Source organism: Pezoporus wallicus, unplaced genomic scaffold, assembly GCF_028554395.1.
Source record: "Pezoporus wallicus isolate ANWC-B61680 ecotype Strahan unplaced genomic scaffold, APGP_CSIRO_Pwel_v1 contig_5352, whole genome shotgun sequence".
NCBI classification, from domain to species: domain Eukaryota; kingdom Metazoa; phylum Chordata; class Aves; order Psittaciformes; family Psittacidae; genus Pezoporus; species Pezoporus wallicus.
Genome location: NW_026639660.1, coordinates 2,715,872 through 2,737,182, shown reverse-complemented (window position 1 = coordinate 2,737,182; position 21,311 = coordinate 2,715,872). Strand labels below are relative to the sequence as shown.

The 21,311-nt window shown below is 41.4% G+C and overlaps 1 protein-coding gene across 3 annotated transcripts in view; it reads right to left on the bottom strand.

Moving 5' to 3' along the window:
• The window catches only part of RASGRP3 (RAS guanyl releasing protein 3), a 50,944-nt gene that overhangs the window by 12,296 nt on the left and 17,337 nt on the right, over positions 1-21,311 (bottom strand). For 2 of the 3 annotated variants that reach the window (XM_057415327.1, XM_057415328.1), the window contains exons 1-6: positions 18,710-18,814; positions 17,372-17,503; positions 14,659-14,806; positions 12,443-12,616; positions 11,762-11,878; positions 11,180-11,455 (exon numbers count right to left, since the gene is read on the bottom strand). In XM_057415327.1, coding sequence (XP_057271310.1) covers positions 11,180-11,455; positions 11,762-11,878; positions 12,443-12,616; positions 14,659-14,806; positions 17,372-17,503; positions 18,710-18,714 — 852 coding nt within the window. In that variant the 5' untranslated portion in view covers positions 18,715-18,814. Of the gene's footprint in view, positions 1-6,184; positions 6,263-11,179; positions 11,456-11,761; positions 11,879-12,442; positions 12,617-14,658; positions 14,807-17,371; positions 17,504-18,709; positions 18,815-19,419; positions 19,523-21,073; positions 21,267-21,311 lie in introns of those variants that run through there. The other variant, XM_057415329.1, reaches the window with a different exon arrangement.

The following is a 21,311-nucleotide window of genomic DNA, read 5'->3' as shown; positions in this document are numbered from 1 at the left end:
GAGAAGCTGTGGCACACAGCTCAGCTTGTTCAAGCATAAAATATAGGACAAACCTGAACACAGTTTCAGGTAAGGCTTCAAAAATCATCAGCATGAAAAATGCTGAAAGGCGTATTGGCCTTTTCCTGCATCTGTCACTGGATATGTAGCAGGTGAAACAGTGTCAAGCAGAAAAAATACAGTACGGTTTGGATCAGAAGGAAAATGGCCCACAGCCTCAGAAAGACTCCTGAATTAGCTGTTGAGCAAAAAACCCATTTCCCATTAAACTGGTGTGAGTTGAGAGGGAGATAATTAAGCCACGCAAAGATGCTACAGTTATCATGTGTATAAAAAAAAGGTATCGTAGATTCTGACACTGAGATGAAAAATGGTCACAAAGTCATAAAATACTGCCTTTGGTAGGAAAACAAAAGGGTGTGTTAGCGGGTTGCTTTATTAACCTGCACAGGTAAGTTTGGGAAATTAAAATCACTATATGTACATAATTCAATTTCACCAAGAAATACCGTGGATCCAGACATCCAGCTCTATATGCCAAAACTACTTACAGAATGTTTTAATCCTAAAACTAGTGGCATTGCACAGTGATGGACCACAGGCTGGCAAGTGCTTTTGCTCTAGAAATATGTGGAAACGCAGCAATCTTTTGAAGATGACACGTTACATGGTAACATGTAACATGCCAGTATTGTAATATTCTTACAGCTATGGTCAGAGCAGAAATTTGAAGTGTGCCTTGTCTTAAAAAAAAATCTTAAGACTAAATGGAATGAAAGCATCAGTATCAAAGTGTCAGAGTCTGCTGGACTACTAAGCCCTCACAGAGCTTCTAACTCCTCTGGTCCAAGTGCACAGTGGCAGAAAGAGTCTAAATCCATTGGAGCCTTTGCCTGTCTTCTGGATCCTTTCATTTGAAGCCTTCTTCTGTTTTTACGGGGTTTTTTTGACAAGTTGAAATGAAAACTTCATGTTCTTGCCCGCTAGCCGAAGGGAAATGTTGGTTTCTTCTATTTCACTCATTGACTCGTATGAATAACCATAATTTTATTTCTGTGAAATGCATGTTGTGAGGAAAGGTACCAACGAGTGTCCAGAGACTACCAGAGACTGCCTAGCTGAATTTACTGAATGTTCAGAAACACTGTACCTGGGCATGCTGTTTCTGATTCAGTCTGCATCTCCTGTCTGTTTCACCAGCACAAGCATAAACTGTATTGTAGACTGAGAAAGCATATTTTAAGATGGATGTGAACATCTGCTTATTTTGGCACTGAAATAAAAAAATGTGTGTGTCTTCAGTGGCATCACTGCACCAAGGAGAGCTGCCTTCTAGGCAATAGCTGCACCAGTAAAAGCTCCCAACAAGAGGGTAACGAATGCCTGGGGAAAAGCAGGACAGTGTGACAGGGAGATGCTGTTCTACAGCTGGAGGTCAATCTTCAGTATTTTCTTAGGCTTCTATACTGACTGAAGACTCTCCTCCCACTTTTAGCAGAATGAAGGTCAAGCCCCTGTTAACAGCAGGCTCCTGTGCTTACGGATGTGCCTCCAAAATGACTGCAGCAGCATGAGGCACTTCCTCTACAGTGCACCTGCACAGGAGCTGTACCCATACAACAATAAGAAGCAGTTGGAATGACACAACTACGCTGTCATGTTGCCTTTGACAATTTTTTTCCACATACAAAAGCTCTACAGATTCTTTCCCCTCTAATATAGCTTGTGTGCTTTGGCATTCCATCAAAGAGAAGTATGCTTCAAATAGTCTGGCTTCTGTCTATTCAGCTGTAGCTTTTTACCCATCGGGATGCTGCAACAGCTCAATGTCACTGGTTATTTATTGATCATTATGCAGTAGTCTCCCACAACTTCTGGGTACTGTTGAAGTTCATAGCACTGTTTATATTGCTTTTGTCCTCCCTAATGTTCAAGCTGAAGATCAAAGCAGCGGCATGGTAATTTTCTTCATCTACAGTAGTGGCCCGTTAGTCCTTCCACAGCATAGAGCTGTAACAAGTCAACTCTGCTGGCAGTAATGGGAGCACAAGGGAGCCAGAATGACTATGAAAAATGGCAGCTGTTATGGTCAAATCATATCCAGCACGGACTGGAAGCTCAGCAATGAAATTAAAGGTGTTCAAACCAAGTTAAGATTGACTATGGAAATATTCAATAGCTTCTTTACTATTGGTCATCATTCACCATTGAAAGCACACACACAGAATGCTCAAACTGGTTCCCAAGAATGATAATCATCTTAAAATCCAGAAAAGCCTTATACTTGGAAATTAAGGGGTTCTACTTCCTTGTTTGCGTTCAGGAATACTTCAGAAACATATAAAGCACCGAAATGAATCAGCTCAGACTACTGGACTCTGCCCTCACACCCTGCTAAGCATTTCCATTAGCACACCCTGCTAAGCATGACCAGTCTCAGATTTGCTGGTCTCAGATTTGAGGGTGCTCAACCTGAGAGCATCATGTGCTGCATATGACAGGTCATAAGAATGTTAATGCACCAACGAAAGGCTCAGAGGGAAAACCCAGACTCTGGCAACAAAGAGTAACACTATAAATGAAATTCAGCTATTAATTAGGAGATTTACCTGCATCCTCAGACTTGCAAAGCATAATGAAAAATGCATCAATGCATCACTATATTTAGCTGCACACACTAAAAAAGAGTAATGTCTATTCTAAGGTGTTTAAATATTGTTTGAGAGCCCAAGATACAGCCCATTCTACATAAGCAAACAGTATTTAGAATGTTACAGCTAATGCTGTGCCTTACCTAAAACAAATCTTTGGACTCTGTGTTGTTTTATATAACTGCACCAGCATCCAGAAAATAAAGTAGTGGGCACACAGTGACGTAACTTACAAAGGGTATCTTCCCATAGAGAAGAACAATGGTTTCCAGAACTCGCAGAGGTTTTGTTGAAAAACAATGAGTAATGAAGTCACAGTATCACAGTATCACAGTATGTTAGAGATTGGAAGGGACCTCGAAAGATCATCTAGTCCAATCCCCCTGCCGGAGCAGGAACACCTAGATAATGTTACACAGGAATGTGTCCAGGCGGGTTTTGAATGTCTCCAGGGAAGGAGACTCCACAACCTCCCTGGGCAGCCTGTTCCAGTGTTCCGTCACCCTCACTGAGAAGAAGTTTCTTCTCAAGTTTAAGTGGAACCTCTTGTGTTCCAGTTTGTACCCATTACCCCTTGTCCTATCATTGTTTGCCACTGAGTAGAGCCTGGCTCCATCCTCGTGACACTCCCCCTTTATATATTTATAGACACTTATAAGGTCACCCCTCAGTCTCCTCTTCTCCAAACTATAGAGACCCAGCTCCCTTGGTCTTTCCTCATAAGGGAGATGTTCCACTCCCCTAATCATCTTCGTTGCCCTGCGCTGCACTCTCTCCAGCAGCTCCCTGTCCTTCTTGAACTGAGGGGCCCAAAACTGGACACAATATTCCAGATGCGGTCTCACCAGGGCAGAGTAGAGGGGAAGGAGGACCTCTCTCGACCTACTAACCACCGCCCTTCTAATACACCCCAGGATGCCATTGGCCTTCTTAGCCACAAGGGCACAGTGTTGGCTCATGGTCATCCTGTCGTCCACTAGGACCCCCAGGTCCCTCTTCCCTACACTGCTCTCTAACAGGTCGTTCCCCAAGCTATACTGGAACCTGGGGTTGTTCCTGCCCAGATGCAGGACTCTACACTTTCCCTTGTTATATTTCATCCAGTTATTCCCTGCCCAACTCTCCAGCCTGTCCAGGTCTCGCTGGATGGCAGCACAGCCTTCTGGCGTGTCAGCCACTCCTCCCAGCTTAGTGTCATCAGCAAACTTGCTGATAGTACACTCAATTCCCTCATCTAAATCGTTGATGAATATATTAAATAATACCGGTCCCAGTACTGACCCTTGAGGCACTCCACTAGTTACAGGCCTCCAACTAGACTCAGCCCCATAGACTACAACTCTCTGGCTTCTCTCCTTCAGCCAGTTCGCAGTCCACCTCACTACCTGATCATCCAGACCACACTTCCTCAATTTAGCTGTGAGGGTGCTGTGGGAGACTGTGTCAAATGCTTTGCTGAAGTCAAGGTAGACCACATCCACCGCTCTGCCATCATCCATCCACCGTGTTATTTCCTCAAAAAACGCTAAGAGATTGGTCAAACATGATTTCCCCCTGGTGAAGCCATGTTGACTGCCCCTCATAACCCTCTTATCCTTGATATGCCTTAAGATGGCACCAAGGATAAGGTGTTCCATCACTTTCCCAGGGATGGAGGTGAGGCTGACCGGTCTATAGTTACCCGGGTCCTCCTTCTTGCCCTTTTTGAAGACTGGAGTGACATTTGCTTTCCTCCAGTCCTCAGGCACCTCTCCCGTTTCCCAAGACTTGGTAAAGATGATGGAGAGTGGTCTAGCAATGACTTCCGCCAGTTCCCTCAGCACCCGCGGGTGCATCCCATCTGGACCCATGGATTTATGGATGTCCAGATTGCTCAACTGGTCTCTAACCCATTCCTCATCGACTAAGGCAAACCGCTCCGTCGACCTGACTTCATCTGAGGTCTCAGGGGTACAGGGCTCTTCAGGACTGCCTGCAGCAGAGTAGACAGAGACAAAGAAGGCATTCAGTAACTCTGCCATCTCTTTATCTTCTGTCACCAGGGCACCCATCTCGTTCATCAGTGGGCCTACATTGCCTCTGGTGTTAGTTTTGTCTGCCATGTATTTGAAAAAGCTCTTTTTGCTGTCCTTGACCCTTCTTGCCAGGTTTAATTCTAAGGATGCCTTAGTCCTCCTAGCTGCCTTCCTACATCCTCTAGCAGCAGCCTTATATTCCTCCCAAGTGGCCAGCCCCTCCTTCCATGACCTGTAAACTCTCCTCTTCCACTTGAGCATACCCAGCAATTCCCTATTTAGCCACGCAGGTCTCTTGGCCCTCTTCCTTGACTTCCTACGTGTCGGGATGCTCCGATCTTGAGCACGGAAAAAGCAGTCCTTGAATGCCAACCAACTATCTTGGGTCCCTTTACCTTCAAGCAGCCCTGCCCATGGGATTTCCCCTAGCAATTGCTTGAAAAGGCCAAAGTTTGCCCTGCTAAAGTCCAGGGTTGCAATTCTATTTGGTATTCTACTAGTCCTGCCACACAAGATCCTGAACTCCACCATCTCGTGGTCGCTGCAATCAAGGCAGCCCTCAACCCTTACTGCTTCGACCAGATCCTCCTTGTTAGTGAGGATGAGATCCAGCAGCGCTCCTCTCCTGGTCGGCTCATCCCCCATTTGCAGGAGGAAGTTATCATCCATATACTGGAGGAACCTCCTGGACTGTGGCTGGGTTGCCGAGTGGTCCTTCCAGCAAACATCAGGGAAGTTAAAATCCCCCACGACGACCACGGCCTGTGACTGTGAGGCCGCTCTCAGCTGCCTGTAGAAGGCCTCATCAACCTCCTCACCCTGATCTGGTGGTCTGTAACAGACACCTACAACAGTATCGCCCCTGCCAGCCTGCCCCTTAATTCTCACCCACAGACTCTCAACTCGCTCATCATCTGTCCCTGGACAGAAGTCAGTGCATTGTAGTTCCTCCCGCATATAAAGAGCAACCCCACCACCCCGCCTGGCTGGCCTGTCTTTCCTGAAAAGGACATAGCCTTCCATGACTATATTCCAGTCATGTGAGCTGTCCCACCACGTCTCTGTAATTGCCACCAGATCATAGTCTCCTGACTTAACACAGGTTTCCAACTCCTCCTGCTTATTTCCCATGCTGCGCGCATTGGTGTACAGGCATTTCAGGGAGCGAGCTGAGCACACCGATTTCACCCTAGGATTATAGGAGGCCTCCCAGTCTTCATTAATTCTGGAGCGCTGCCCCACTGGGGCAAGCCCAGCTACAAGCCCATCCCCCTTCGAATCTAGTTTAAAGCTCTCCAAATGAGCCCTGCTAATTCGTGTCCAGCATGTTCCACTTTTTACTTCTCCCAATACGCACTAAAACTTATAAATATTGACTGTATTCACTATGCAAGCAAAACACTAAGATGCTTTATGTGAATGCAAATAAGGAAACATATTTACTGCAATTTAAAAATGTAATCAACTGCCTGCAGACAAAATAAGCAATATGTCAAAATGCAGTAAAAGATAACCTACAGATTTGGAGGTCCTTGGTTCCAGCACCAGTGAGAGCTTGTAGATATCGTCTTCAGTGTGATAGAGGTCCAGGGACAGCTGTATGCAAGAAAGACGTAAAACCAGCAATATTTATTAAACTGTGTTGGATATGCCAGGCTTGTAAGCATACCTTACAAGAGATACACCTCCCACTGAAGCTAGACAAAAGTTTTGCTACTCAGAGCTCAGGATACATGCCAGAACTGCGGGTGCAGATGCTGGGAAAGCAGCTTTTCACAAGAGCTAATGTAACTGACACTGGTGAGCACATGTTGCTGCTCAACCCTGTACTGAGAGGAGCAGGCACTGTACTCAAGGGCTGTCACAAGCTGCATCCCAACACATTCAGTGAGATTGGCTGGGTGCTAATCTTCAAAGAGGGACACTGGCAATGAAGACCACCCTTATGCGAAACACTTTCTTCTAGCAGCCCAGTGGTCATGAGAGATCTCAAGAGAAATCACCTAGTGAATACAAAACCTTCAGCAAAGAAGTTGTAAAGGCACTAGGCTAGAGGGACTTCAGGTTCTGCTCAAATTTGGTTCCTGGAGACCAGTCAGCTCTGCAGCTTACTGCAGCTCTTCTACAGAGGGAAGCCAGGTTTGGCAGCAGTGCTGATGCAGCAAAGTGCTCCACGAAAAGCAATTCAAGTTACTTTAACCCAGCTTGGTCTGCTCCTGATCCTCTCTCAGCAAGTAAGACAAATTCCCTTTCAGCTTCTTTTAGATAAATGAAAGCTTTTTCTTCCATGTTTTCATTCTTTTCCCTAGAGGATTTATTGAGAAAAAAGAAGGGGCATAAATATGCTTAAAGTAAGATGAATCTTTGTTTCACTTTGTCAGCTGGGGTCTTGCACTGATGCAGGTCTGCAGTAAATTCCTCCTTTTTTGGAGTGGTGAAGGACAAAAGTAATCAACACTGTGGCTAATATTTTCCAATGAGAGGAAACGAGCATTGCATATTTCCTGTGATCATGTCCCTACATTAACTGGCTTTGGAGTAATTGACATTTTCTGAAGTTACCATCTACATTGCAAATCCCCAATTAAGGTAAGATTGAGCTAAAAGGATGTTTCCCATCAGGCAGATAGAATTACTACTGACTAAATGACTGTGTCAGAAGGCTATTTTTAGAGAACCTGAAGTGCTGAATCAGTAACAAGCAGAAGCAGGACCAGCAACACTGTACTACAGAACCACCTCTAGGAACCACCTTCTTTAAGGCAGAATTTTGTTCAGTGAGTAAGACAGGAGACAGAGCAAACACATGGCTTTAGAGATGTCTTGATATTGCACTATTCATTTTGTCTAGCTGTAACACTACACTGATTTTTGCAATTCATAATTTGGTTATGGGCACCCATGAAAGTCTGAGCACCCTGCAGGTTCCTTCGCCCAGCTGTCATGCTGCTGTCACATGGGAATGTAAAGACCTGTCCTAAAAGTAATGTAGATTCAGTAACTGCTGTAATAAATATTGTTCATGTACTTAATTATTCAGTGACTGAATTCTTAGGTTCTTTGGTGGTATAAAATAAGCAGAACAGTGTTGGAGCACATGATATTACCAGAGCAGAATTGCTAGTTCAAAAGGCCTTGTCCTGTTCCTGCTAAAGAGCAGTTTTCTCAGCAGGCCAGGTGAGCAGGGTGTGGGTTTGGGGATGGAAAATCACTGGTATTTACTGAGCAAGTTTGTATTTTCCCCTCCCTGAACTATCTGACCTTAACATAAGCGGCAGTTACAACTTGATTAAGCACGTGTAAGCACACAGCGGACAAGGTATTGTCTAGTACAGACGTTTGAAATACTTGCAAAAACATTACAAGCACGATGACTGTTCATTTACATAAGCTCTCATTTTATATTTTATTTACAGGTTTGCTCTGCTGGATAAAGCCCAATAGGAGCTTTCCTAGGAGAACCACCACAGCAGGTGGCAGTTTCCATTCTAATTTGACTTTCATTGCTGTCCTATGTTGCCAAGCATTTTGGGGGGGTGGTGGGTAAGGAGGGTGGGGGTGTGATCAGAAATGCACAACATTTATTTGGTAAGTGGAACTTACTGAACACAAGTTAGGGAGGGTGACTTTCAATTTGATTGTTTAGATATTTCTCATTCTCTTCACTAGACTGTCCAAATGACTGGGACTTTCCAGTCATTTGCGTATAGTTTCAGAGCAGGTTAGATAAATATCTGTTGGGATCTAAAAATAGTGGGGTGAAAATGGTGCCACCAAATAAGTTCTAGTGCAGTTAGTATAAATACATTGTACTCTAGCTGAGACATTGAGATCCACTTCCAATCCACAGAAAGTGATGAAACATTTACCTGCAGGCTTTTATCACATTGTGAAATAAAAACAATGTGGAAATAATGCACAGCAGGTAAGGAAATCCCTTAAGCATCCTTACCAAATGTAAGTTTTCTAATGATGAAAGTGTCGTTAGAGCTGCTCTTTCTCTCTATTGCACTGCCAAGCTTGTGAGTAGGTCCTCTTTACTACTTCTGCTTCTTAGCTCCAGGTTTCAGATGCCAGGGACTGGCACAAAACTGGGTACAGAGTCAGTGGAGCTGGAGCAAGTGTGGCTGATAAGGCAAGAAAGGAGGAAAAACCACACAGACTGAGAGCAAGCATGCACTGAGTCCATCTTTATGTAACACACTCTTGCTCACCAGCAGCTGAGTCCTGGCACATTTACTCCTCTTGCCCATATAACAAAGACTCATTTACATATGACATGGGAGGACTTGCATCACTAGAGCTCCCTCTCAGCTTTTGTAGTCTCCTATGCAGAGGGCCTGATGTCTACTACCAAGCCCGTGCCCCAGCTTTTAAGCCAAACTCTCACTTCATAGCTCTTAACACAGTCTCCCCAAACACAGAATCATAGAATCATAGAATGCTTTGGGTTGGTAGGGACCTTAAAGATCATCTAGTTAGATACCCCCTGCCACAGGCAGGGCCACCTTCCGCTGGACCAGGCTGCTCAAAGCCCCGTTCAACCTGGCCTTTAACACTGGCAGGGGGCAGCAACAACTTCTCAGGGCAACCTGTGCCAGTGCCTCAACATCACCATTTTCAAACCACTTGAATGTATCAGCTTCCCCAGAGTGAATAGGCCTCCACCATCAAGAAAAGAAAAACCAGGGCAAATGCCTACATGGCCACAAAATACTAATGTTATCCTTTTGTGCAAGTTCTTGTACTAGCAAACCAACACCCAATGACTTTATTTGTCAAGCGAGCACAGGCCAGGCTGTTAGCACTTGCTAAGTGTGTTGCAAAAGGCAGCACTGCAAGGGATGGAGGCCAGGCAAGAGATATACACATGGCTTATCAGGACAAAATACATACTAAAAGCTTGCCCAGATAGAAGCAGCTTAATGGAAAAACAGCTGAAGTGAACAAATAGTTGAGTCAGCTGATTCACATGCAAATGAAATGCACTCTACACACCTATACACATTTACTAGTTTTGAAAAGGAGTTTCTCTAAGTAAGTTAAAGATGAGAAAAATTTTTACAGTTTACATTAGAGAATGAAGACCTAGCAATAAGTGAAATAATGATTTCTTCAGGCTCTGGAAACAGGATGACTTTGGCAGCAAGGGAGGCTAAATCTGTTAAAAGACCATTTGCATGTAGCAAGGTCAACTCTTTTTAGTTGGCAGTTCTTGTCAGCTTTGGGCTGCAACACTAGCTTTTCTTCTCTTCCTCTGACCCCAGCCTAAAACATAAAACTTTCTTATTAACAGAAAGATGGACAGAATCATTTAAAGAGTAATGACTTACATGGCAGATGAACGCTGTCGAAAAGAAGAAAATATTATATTCATATGTACAAATAAGGGAAACCCCTACAATGTTAGAATCAAACTGAGAACATTCATTTTATGACATGTACCAAAAGTCTGGTATAGGAACTTTCTGTTGATCTTTGACTTTTTCTTTTCGTGGAGTCACCATCTTAAATCAAATGTACTTGACCCATAACTACGCTTCCAGTGATTACTACAAAGACAGAATTACCTTGGAGGTGTTTTAGGCTACCTAGAGCTGTCTACCTAGGATACCCATGGCTGTCTCCACCATTACTAAAAGGTACCACCATGGAATCATGTTAATAGGTAACAGCAGCACAAATTAATTTTAGCCCATGATCAGGTCTGGAATCAACACTGCAGAATGTAACTTCATTATTTACAATCAGATTGGCTCAGCTGTAACCACAGTCAACAGAGTTATATTAGGAATGGATACATCAAAGTATTTCACGTAAGTGAAAAAGTAATAATGGTCATATACTCAATTATCAAAAAGGGGACTGAAAATTAATTCCTTTTAGCATTGTCAGTTGCATCTTTAAAAAAATACATGTTTTATTCAGTCTTTTTGAAATCTCTGTTTTGAAATAGGACCTTCAAATCCTTATCTGTAATTTGTATGTGCAAGTTTCAAACCTCCACAAATGCAGCCAATGCCAAGGGGGGAGGAAAGGAGAAATAGTAAGGGTTGCAGGAATTGTTTAGCCACATGTAAGAGCAATTTTTTTTGTACTGGATAGAAAGAGTACTATGTCACACATGAAGCATAGTAGAGAAAGGACAGAGCAATGCCCAACTTGGAATTCTGCTTGTGTGTCCATGTCAACACATCACCTGATCTTTGCACAGAAGACATAAGCCTCAATTCTAAGTGCTCAGAACTTAGTTTTAACTTCTCCTAGCACAAATAACAGCCCTCTTTCTGTCATCCTTAAAATGATTCATGTATAACAACCCTGTTGCTTCTTCCAGCCATCACATACTACAGTAATGAAACTCTTTGCGCACTTGTTTCTGTTTTATATTCTCTCCCTTTTCTTTTACAAAACTGGGATAAAAATGTGCACTTATCTCTATAGATACGAATATTCCTACTGATATTCAACATCTGAATAACAGAAATGAATTGAAACATGCTCAATACTTACGGTTAGCAGGTTAATTAAATCCATATTAGGCTCTAAATGATGAGAGGCAGTCTGCAGGGAAACTAGTTCACTCAAGGTGATGGAAAGCTGTTGCATTTTCACTATGTTAACTTTGTTCTCACCTATCCAGTCAGGAAAAATTACATGGACAGCAATCAAGTCTTTCAAATGAACTCCTAAAATAGGAATTTTGAAGCCAACGCAGTCAGCAAAAGCCTTGCGGTAGTTGCAGTAGTTTCCATTGGAAGAGACCAGCTCTGTCATTTCATTCCAGTCCTACAAACAGCCAGAGAAGCAAGTCTCTGTGAAAGCATTCATAGAATTTCCTTAATCTGGTTTAAATGAGCACGGTTTATATCAGGGTAACGACAGTGTTAGTTTTCTCTCTGGCACAGGCAATCAAGCAGAGGATCTCCATGAGCCGATCTTTCTCCACCAAGAGGAATGCAAACAAAGTGCCCTTGTGGATGCTCTGCCATGATCCAAGTACTGTGCTGGTGAGACACCTGCACTGCAGAATCCATCAGACCTCAGAGAGGTGATGCTCTGCTCATTATCTCTATATTCTGAAGTCCACCATACCTTTGTGACTTCTGAAGAGAGATGAGAATGAGTTTCTTTCAGACGAGAAATAGAGCTGTGGCTTAGACCTCCCACAACTGCCATCAGTGTGTTGAAGTTCTGGAGCTGAAGGAGCTTCTGCAGGAGAAATTGATCATGGATTATGAAAAGTAAATGAAATATATGTGGCAGCTATCTCATGTCACACACATCAAGCTAAAGGAGACCATCTGTCACTGCTAAAGCAGAAATCGTCAAACCAGGAGTCATAACATAATGGTTCAGCATTTCTTTATTTAATTAGCTTAGGTCCACAAGAAACACACAGTAGTGACAGTTGTCAACTAGAATACAACAAAGAAAAATTAATTTATAGTTATGTCTGCTAGTAAAAAAACACAGATATACCACACCTGAACAAATAACGTGCAGTGATGTTGAACAGGCTACTGTTCAACAGGTAAAACTATTGAACAGCCTACACAATCCTACTGTTCAACAGGTAAAACTATTGAACAGCCTACACAATCCTACTGTTCAACAGGTAAAACTATTGAATAGCCTACTGTTCAATAGGTAAAACTATTGAACAGAATACACTGAGGAAACAGCACAAAGAGCATTCAGTTCATTTGTTTACTGCAATCTCGATTTATATTATTGCTTCATAATGGAAGAAAAAGAATCATATGCAAGACTTACCTGTGCAACATTGATAAACTTTGTGATTACTTCTGCCCTTTGCTGGGGTGTTGGTTTGCTGAGAACCATGAGCTGGACCCATTTGGAGATACCATTAAATAAAGCAATAGATCTCTCCAAAGTAAGATTGTTCTCCAAGCAGCCATGGATCACATAGCTTTGGTAGTCTGTGAACTAACAAAGGGAAGGCATTTTCAGTAAAAAAGTGGACAAATTAAGAATAAAATTGAAAGTGATTCAATTTTATTTTTTTTTCTCCTCTTGTTTAGAAAATGACAAAGACTCAGGCTCAGCAGACCCTGCTGCAGCTCTGTCACTCTTCACATGAGCTTGAACTGCATCCCAAGCAGCTAACTGAGCACCTATTTTCTTCCTCTTATGTAAAAAATATCTGTTTCACAAGAAGCTACTTCTGATAAATCTTGCCCATTTTGATGTTATGGTTATGATCTGTGTGCTCATGGACGTGGCTCTACATGGGAGAACTATGGCTCCCAAGAATTAAATTTCCCTAAATGTTTGAAAACATTTTTCAGCTGTCCCTTAAAAACAGATTTTCAGAAGCTTATGACACAACTTTAGCTTGCTAGCAGTGTAAGCCAACACACAATTCTTGGTCTTCTAGCTGATCAAAAATTGCCTGCTAGAAGACCATATGATGACATACACGCTAACACAGCAGATGCTTGTCTCAGAACTGCAGATAGATAAACAGTATTTCAGTGTTCAGTTACTTTAAAATGCTTTTTGTTACAGTTAACACCCCCCTTCCTTCTCCTCCATCCTTTTCCCCCCATTTTTTTATTAAATAGGTAAAACCAAAGACAGGATTCAGACTAATCATATTCTACAGTTACATAGCTTTGAGATAATAAATAGTAAAAGATTCATTAACTGTAATTGGTTGCAGAGAAACATCTGATATTGCAAAACTCAAGCCAAAGAATTAACAAATTAGAAACAACAAGGAAAAAAGAAAATTGATTGCAGGTCTGAGTTTTATTTCTGGAATTCCCAAAGGAATTAAAAGATATCTTAAGTCTAGCTAGAAATCCGTGCCATTTTTCTTGTTCCTCCTGCCTTGTTTAGGGTTAGTCTTGCACAGATCACAGTAGGGTGTTTTCCCATGATTTGAAGTCTAGAGTAATAAACCTTTGAACGTTATTAGATGATGCCAAAAGTGATTCTGTTTAGACTGGTCTCAGCTCCTCATTGATCTCTCTTTCCTTCCTCCCTTGAAACAAACAAAAAACCTCATATATTTTTCTTAGTTTTGTAGTTCAATTTCTTTCATGCTCCTAAACATTTTTAAAACTATCTTTTTTTTTTTCCTTCAGAGAACTTGTCACCTTGAGCACTTACTGCTTTCATTTGCCACCAGAAACAGTGGCATCATGACCTTTTCATATGGATATTTGCCGTTAGAAATCAGTATTTCTTTTGGCATTTGGATTACTCATTTGTTTTGCTTTAGCACCTACTTTAATTTTAGTCTGGTTTTGCCTCTTGTTCATGTACAATTCTCTATGAAAAGAAGCAACTGTATCTGAATTTTCCTCAGTGCCAATATGGAAAATGAGGAAAGAGAAGTTGTGCAGTTTCCATTCATGCGTTTTTCAAGACCCAATTGGCGAAGTCCCTGAGGACCATGATCTGTCCCAAAGCTGACCCTACTTTGGGAGGGAGGTTGACCTAGAGACCCTTCCAATCTGAATTATCTTTTGATCCTAAGTTGGAAAATGAAAGGACAGTTTCTGAAGAAATAGTTGGGAAGAACAGACACTACAGAAGGACTATGTATATTTCAAACTCTTCAAAAATCATTCATTGCAAAGATGCTGATATTTACTGAAAAGTAATTAACTGTTTTCTCAGAGGTAAAAACAAACCAAAATAAACCAAACCAAAACTGAAGACCTTGAATGCTAATATTAGTTTAATGAATGGCTGCAACACATGGTTGCAGTGGCTTTTAGCACTAATTTTTGCCCAGTATTTCCCCAGAAAAAACAACCCTAAATGTCTGTTACTAAAAGCATCAGTCATAAAGAAGATCAAGGAAGTGCTGGTACAGCCATGTCTATGTACGGCATATGAAGGAATATAATGATATATTATACGGAAATGTAGAGGGGAAAAAAGTGATAAATGTTAAGCCATGTGAACACTCTTTAAGGACAGGCTCCTAATTGCAAATGACAAAGCTGTGGGCTTACAGAAATTCTCCTGAAAGATTTATGCTCCAGAAAAGTAAGATGCTCAGCTAGCTCAATGGGCTCCAGATGGTCAAACAGCAGGCAGGCTTTTCCTTTCTTGTAAACCTTCTTTCTCTGTGTAACTCTTCTCATCCAGTCATAGGAAGGTCTGCAACAGAAAAATAGGTATAATTCTCAATTCTTTTTGGGTTTATGTGAGTGTAGCCCACAATTTGAACACATAGTGTAAAATTACTAGAAGACAGACCATGAGCTTTCTGATCTGTGACATCCAGTGAGTAGCACCATTCAGTTGCATAACAGAAGATAAGAGTTTCAAAGGCATTTCTACAAATGATAAATAATAGCAAGTTTCTATCTGAACACAGATGATGTTCTCTATGATACAGGAAGTCATAATGAAAAAATTATTTGGAAATAGAAGAACAGGTCACACCAAACTCTAATGCAACATAAAAGAAAGACAATATCAAGGAATAATTTTTACTCTTTAAAACCACAGGTCTATGAATAACAGAACAACAGAAACAGTCAGTCAAACAGCCAACAAAAAGGCAAATCATTTTCTTGCAAGAAACAGAATAATTTCTACCCATATACAGAAAAAGCACTTCAGAGAGCAGAAAGTTTGCTAATAATATTTTAAGGTGAAGATTTAAGAGGCAATATTTATGTAATTTCACTACTACTGTTCTTGCAGGAAGTCTTGCAAACTTCATTGAGATTAATAGTGTTGTCCTTCCAGGTTACTATGCCATTTTTAAATACGGAAAAATCTCTATGCATATGCCAAAATCTTGGAGCAGATTCTCCTGGAAGGCATGCTAAGGCACATGAAAAACAGCAAGGTGCTTGGTGACAGCCAGCATGGTTTCACTAAGGGGAAATCCTGCCTGACCAATTTGGTGGCCTTCTGTGATGGGACTACAGAACTGATGGACAGGGGTAGAGCAGTTGACGTCATCTACCTGGACTTGTGCAAAGCGTTTGACACTGTCCCACATGACATCGTTGTCTCTAAATTGGAGAGACATCAATTTGATGGATGGACCACTCGGTGGATAAAGAACTGGCTGGATGGCCGCACACAAAGAGTTGTGGTCAATGGCTCAATGTCCAGCTGGAGACCAGTAACGAGTGGTGTCCCTCAGGGATCGGTGTTGGGACCGGTCTTGTTCAACGTCTTCATTGCTGACATGGACAGTGGGATTGAGTGCACCCTCAGCAAGTTTGCTGATGACACCAAGCTGTGTGGTTTGGTTGATACCCTGGAGGGAAAGGATGCCATCCAGAGGGACCTCGACACGCTTGTGAGGTGGGCTGATGCCAACCTCATGAAGTTTAACCATGCCAAGTGCAAGGTCCTACACCTGGGTCGGAGCAATCCCAGGCACAGCTACAGGTTGGGCAGAGAAGAGATTCAGAGCAGCCCTGCAGAGAAGGACTTGGGGGTGTTGGTTGATGAGAAAATGAACATGGGCTGGCAGTGTGCGCTTGCAGCCCAGAAAGCCAACTGTATCCTGGGCTGCATCAAAAGGAGCGTGACCAGCAGGTTGAAGGAGGTGATCCTGCCCCTCTACTCTGCTCTTGTGAGACCTCACTTGGAGTATTGTATGCAGTTCTGGTGTCCTCAGCATAAAAAGGACACAGAACTGTTGGAACAAGTCCAGAGGAGGGCCACGAGGATGATCAGGGGACTGGAGCACCTCCAGTATGAAGATAGGCTGAGAAACTTGGGGCTGTTCAGCCTGGAGAAGAGAAGGCTGCATGGAGACCTCATAGCAGCCTTCCAGTATCTGAAGGGGGCCTATAGGGATGCTGGGGAGGGACTCTTCATTAGAGACTGTAGTGATAGGACAAGGGGTAACAGGTTAAAATTTAAACAGGGGAAGTTTAGATTGGATATAAGGAGGAAATTCTTTCCTGTTAGGGTGGTGAGGCACTGGAATGGGTTGCCCAGGGAGGTTGTGAATGCTCCATCCCTGGCAGTGTTCAAGGCCAGATTGGACAAGGCCTTGGGTGATATGATTTAGCGTAAGGTGTCCCTGCCCATGGCAGGGGGGTTGGAACTAGATGATCTTAAGGTCCTTTCCAAACCTAACTATTCTATGATTCTATGATTCTAAAATCAGGTGAGATACAAAAACCTGTCTGGTGATGTTTAAAAGGTAACTTTCACTTTAGTGTGTCAAGGAAATAGTAGTGTAACCATTTTGGTGCAATAAAACTACAAATGTGAATGCTAAAGGTTATCCAGTTAAATCATAGAAGTACACTGAAAGCCATTAAAAAACAAAAAACATAAAAACCAAACAAGAAAACCCCAAACAGGTTACTGATGAGAGAACAAAAAACTTCCCTGAGAAAATGCAAGATTTACACAACATGCAAGTCACTGCTTTACTTGTCATTCTGCATGAAAAATTATAGGGAAAAAAGTAATATTAATCACTTAATTGGCACTAGCTTTGTCAGGAAAATTATTCCTCTCCCATTTATGTTAAAAAAACTTACACACCGATAAGAATCTTTTCTTTACTGTGACTCCAACTAGAATTTCAAATCTGTAGTAACTTCAAATATAGAAGAGAATACAATCTTTCTGTAACTGCTTTTTTGCACTCAAGATGGCCTTTAGCACTTTTATATTTTGCACTGAACTAGAATTCTACTGTTACAGAGAGGAAGACGTTGAAGGTCATGACATCCTTACATGCTGGAGATATCAATAAGGTGGATGTGATCCTCATATCCAAGCTTGCTGGCTACTTCTCGAAACTCTTCAGTCAAACGAATCAGCCCAAGATCCAAGTTAAACTCTGCAGGAAATTCCAGAATCCAGTATCTGAAATCCAAAGACAGCAGTTACGACATGCCCAGGGATTCAGGTATAACATTCAGTGTCTGTATATATATATGTACTTACATTTTATTTAATAGGACTTAGAAGTATTTTAGACCTACTGGTCTTTGGACAGAGGGTAGACTACCTTAGCCTGTTGCTTCTGTAATTATAGCTGACACTGAAGTGGCAAAAGCCACTTTATCTTTTAATTTCCTTTGGTTAACCTATCACAGCACAACACAGCAGCATTGTACTGAAATACAGAATTTAAGCGATGTCTCAGGTGCACAAAACAAAAGGCACACACACATATTCTGATTCAGGCTGCCAGGACACCCAAATGACACTTGCACTTAGCCCTTGTCCAAGTGACACACTCTGTTCAGAAAAGATTTTTCAATGAAAATGAATACATGAATTTGAGTGGCAGTCTTACCATGATAATCATGTAAGTAAGATGTCTCCTCTACTGTTTAACTAGGGTATGAAAAAGGCTTTATCAGTCCTGCTTTCAATAATTCCCCCTGCCTTCACAGTGATATAACTTAGTCCAGAGGAAGGAGGAAAAATGTTTGAGGGAAGCATGTTGTGTCATGTTAACTTAAAAGTTCATGCTTGCTCTTTTATGGAGAAAAGTTCCTATACAAGCACAGCCTCACACATGGAAGACTTTGCATACAAACGAAGTCAGATACAGTCAGTGCAAGGATCAGAACATACTTGACCTGTAATGGTCAAATAGTCCAACTGGCATCACTAACACAGTCCTGTCACCACAAATTGTGTAGGTATTGTGTGAATTGAAGTTGACAGCCCAGAGACAATCTTCTTCTACCACACTAGATTACATCTGGGAGGAAAATATGTCTCTTGTCTACGTGGCACTGAACTAGTCTCTCTCTAAGAAATGTCATACTCAAACACCAGCTAAATCATAGCATAGGTTTTTAGCTCAATGCAGTTAAGTGTCTTACAGGCTGAATGGTTCAACTTAATTGTTTTCAAATCAGAGAAATTCATTCTTCACTATAGACTGGAGATCAAGTGAAAAAAAAAACCAAAACAAGAAAAACAAACTAACAAAAAGCAAAGCTTTGTATTTTTATATTTCCATGGTTTAGTTTCAATATTTACAAAAAGAAAGTACATTGATGTTATTCACAGTCGCATAAAACCAAAATGCCAGAGGGTCAGAAGCACACTTACCTCATGAAGTAACAGATTTTTAATCTGAATTCATTGCAGTTCTCCCCATTGGCATCTCTATATGTATCCTAGTTAAAGAAAGGTTTCTGTGCCTTGGTTCAGTAATGATCTTTTTTACCACAGAAGACTCTGACACTAAGCCAGCTTCCTAAAAATCAGTATCAAACTTTCCTACTTGAGATAACTACAGTATGTACTGATATTTCATTCACTTTTGTAGCATCTTAGGGGACAAAGACCATTTTCTGGCTGCCACTTTATTTTCTGCCCTAGCAAAAATGCTTCTATTCTATTATTCTGCATATTCTGCTGAAGGGTTTGTTGCTAGCTCTGGCTAACCAAATGTGATAATAGTTCTGATTACGGAATTCTCTGAGGGGTGTAAATGAGACGTAGGTGCTTAGCTACCACTGAAAGTTCACAGTAGTCAAAGGCCAGCCCACCATGATACATTTGAAAAGTTATCTTGGCCATATATTTCCACTAATTCAAAGTTAATGCAAGATATGCCTCAGCATGCTTGTACATATGGAGAAGGTCCATAAGCAGAAGCATAAAGCTCACAGACTTGAGCTTTCAACTTAGGTTGAAAAAAATTCACCTCCAAACCTTTTGTCACTGATTAATTGACACATTTTACACATGCAGTAACAGAAACAATCTGCTTTTGACATTACAATATTGATTTCCAAGACTTTGTGAAAGGATATGTGGACAGAAGCTTGCCAGCCAGCTCTGTGGAAGGCAGATACCACCGGTGCATTAAAAGAAAAGTTCTTGGCAAAGGGTTGGAGCACCTATTTCCCTTGTCATCTGCAAAACAGAAAGAGTTAACCACATCATTCATGAACAGAGAGGAGCTTTTATTCTTCAAGTGGAGTCAGATAGAAAGATCAAAAGTAGAAACGTTGGTTTATTATCTACCAAATAGGTAGGAAATAACACCAAAGCACAAAAATGCTTCTTTAGGAGTAGTTATTTCAGACTGTAGTGCTAGGCAGTTAAGGGAAAAAAACCCAAAACAGTGCAGATAATGGGCCATAGCTAAAAAAAGTAATCTCAGGGCAGGGACAGCACTATTCTAAACGTTATACAAAGAGACTGGCAGTAATCCAAAGAAAGAACCCAAAATTAATCCACCAAAAGTGTGGGGATTTATGTACAACCACTTCCAATATGTGTTTTAGTGCAGCTTTATAGCTTTATGGTAACAATTGGATTGTTAAAAAAGGGATCTGCCTCAACTAATTAATGTCAAAGCAGTATCTCGCATCTGTGCCCAGGGCCCCATCTCCAGCTGCTTTACAGACCAATGTGTCTTTGCGGTATGGCCACTGAAACTACAGAAAGAGTTATTCCCTGGCAGGCAAGCTGACCATCAGTCTTCCTCATCATCTGCAATCTTGGATTATTCTCTGTATGTCACTCTTTTAAAAGACAGTAGATTGTATGCATGTGTGAAACAGGAACAACACAGGCAGTACACTTGTCAAGAGAGTGTGTATACAAGGAAGAGAGGCATGATTTCCAACAGACAATAAGTATACAGGCTCTATGTATAAGAATACTCTAAGTATATGAATACTTTCATTAGGTTTTAGAATAACAGGTTTGATTATGGTCTATAGAAATGCATATACAGGGATTCACTACACTCAGTAGCAAGACCCATTTGTCCCTCAATTATTTAGTCTCTCTTACCTTTAGATATTTATTTCTTTCCACAAGGGAAAACAATTATTACCTCATTCCAACCAAAAGCGGTCCTGCATTTCAAGAGAATCTAAATGTAGCTTTGTGAATTAAGGCCCCATTGCAAACTATTTAAGACCATCCATGAACTCATCTGACTACAATGTGACATACGTCATGAATAATGGTGCTATGAATCAAAGTCTATTTCATCACTTCTTTGCCTCAGACCTGGTACATCACAGTTTAACAAGAGTAAAAAGATTACATGAGCCTTAAGTCATAGCCATGTCAATTATTCCATGATGCTTCAGAAAACCTATCCAAAAAACGAGTGGTCAGAAATGCAGCTGTGTAACCACTTAAGACAAAAATCAATGCCAGAAATAACTCCTTGAATAATTCGACTAAACACTTCTCTTGGTGAAGGCCAGCATTTTAAAAACCACTATACTCACCATTGTGCATTATCTGTATTACGAATATTTAATACAGTATGCATGTGATTAAAATTCTGGCTCATGTGATTCTGGTCCAAAATGAAACATGGAAAACTTTACAGAACAGAAATGTTGTTTGCCAAAGGAAAGACTGGCTAAATCAGAGAACAGCAGGGGTTATATTATAAGGTGAATTCCAAGAACGGCAAAGTAAAACGTTGAAAACTCATACCAAACATTTCAATACAAGTGTTCAAAAGCTCATCCAAAGTTGCAGCCTTCCCAAGTGTGTTTGACCCCATTGTCCTTTAGTCGTTGTCAAAAAACAAGGGACATTTTCATCAAGTAGAATGCTGCCTCTTCAGCTGCACAGCTTTTTCACTTTATTTTGTAGGTTGTGTTCTCAGCTGGACTTCAGGGAAAATCTGGAGAAAGTAAAAGAAATCATAACTATGTGGAAGACTTATCAA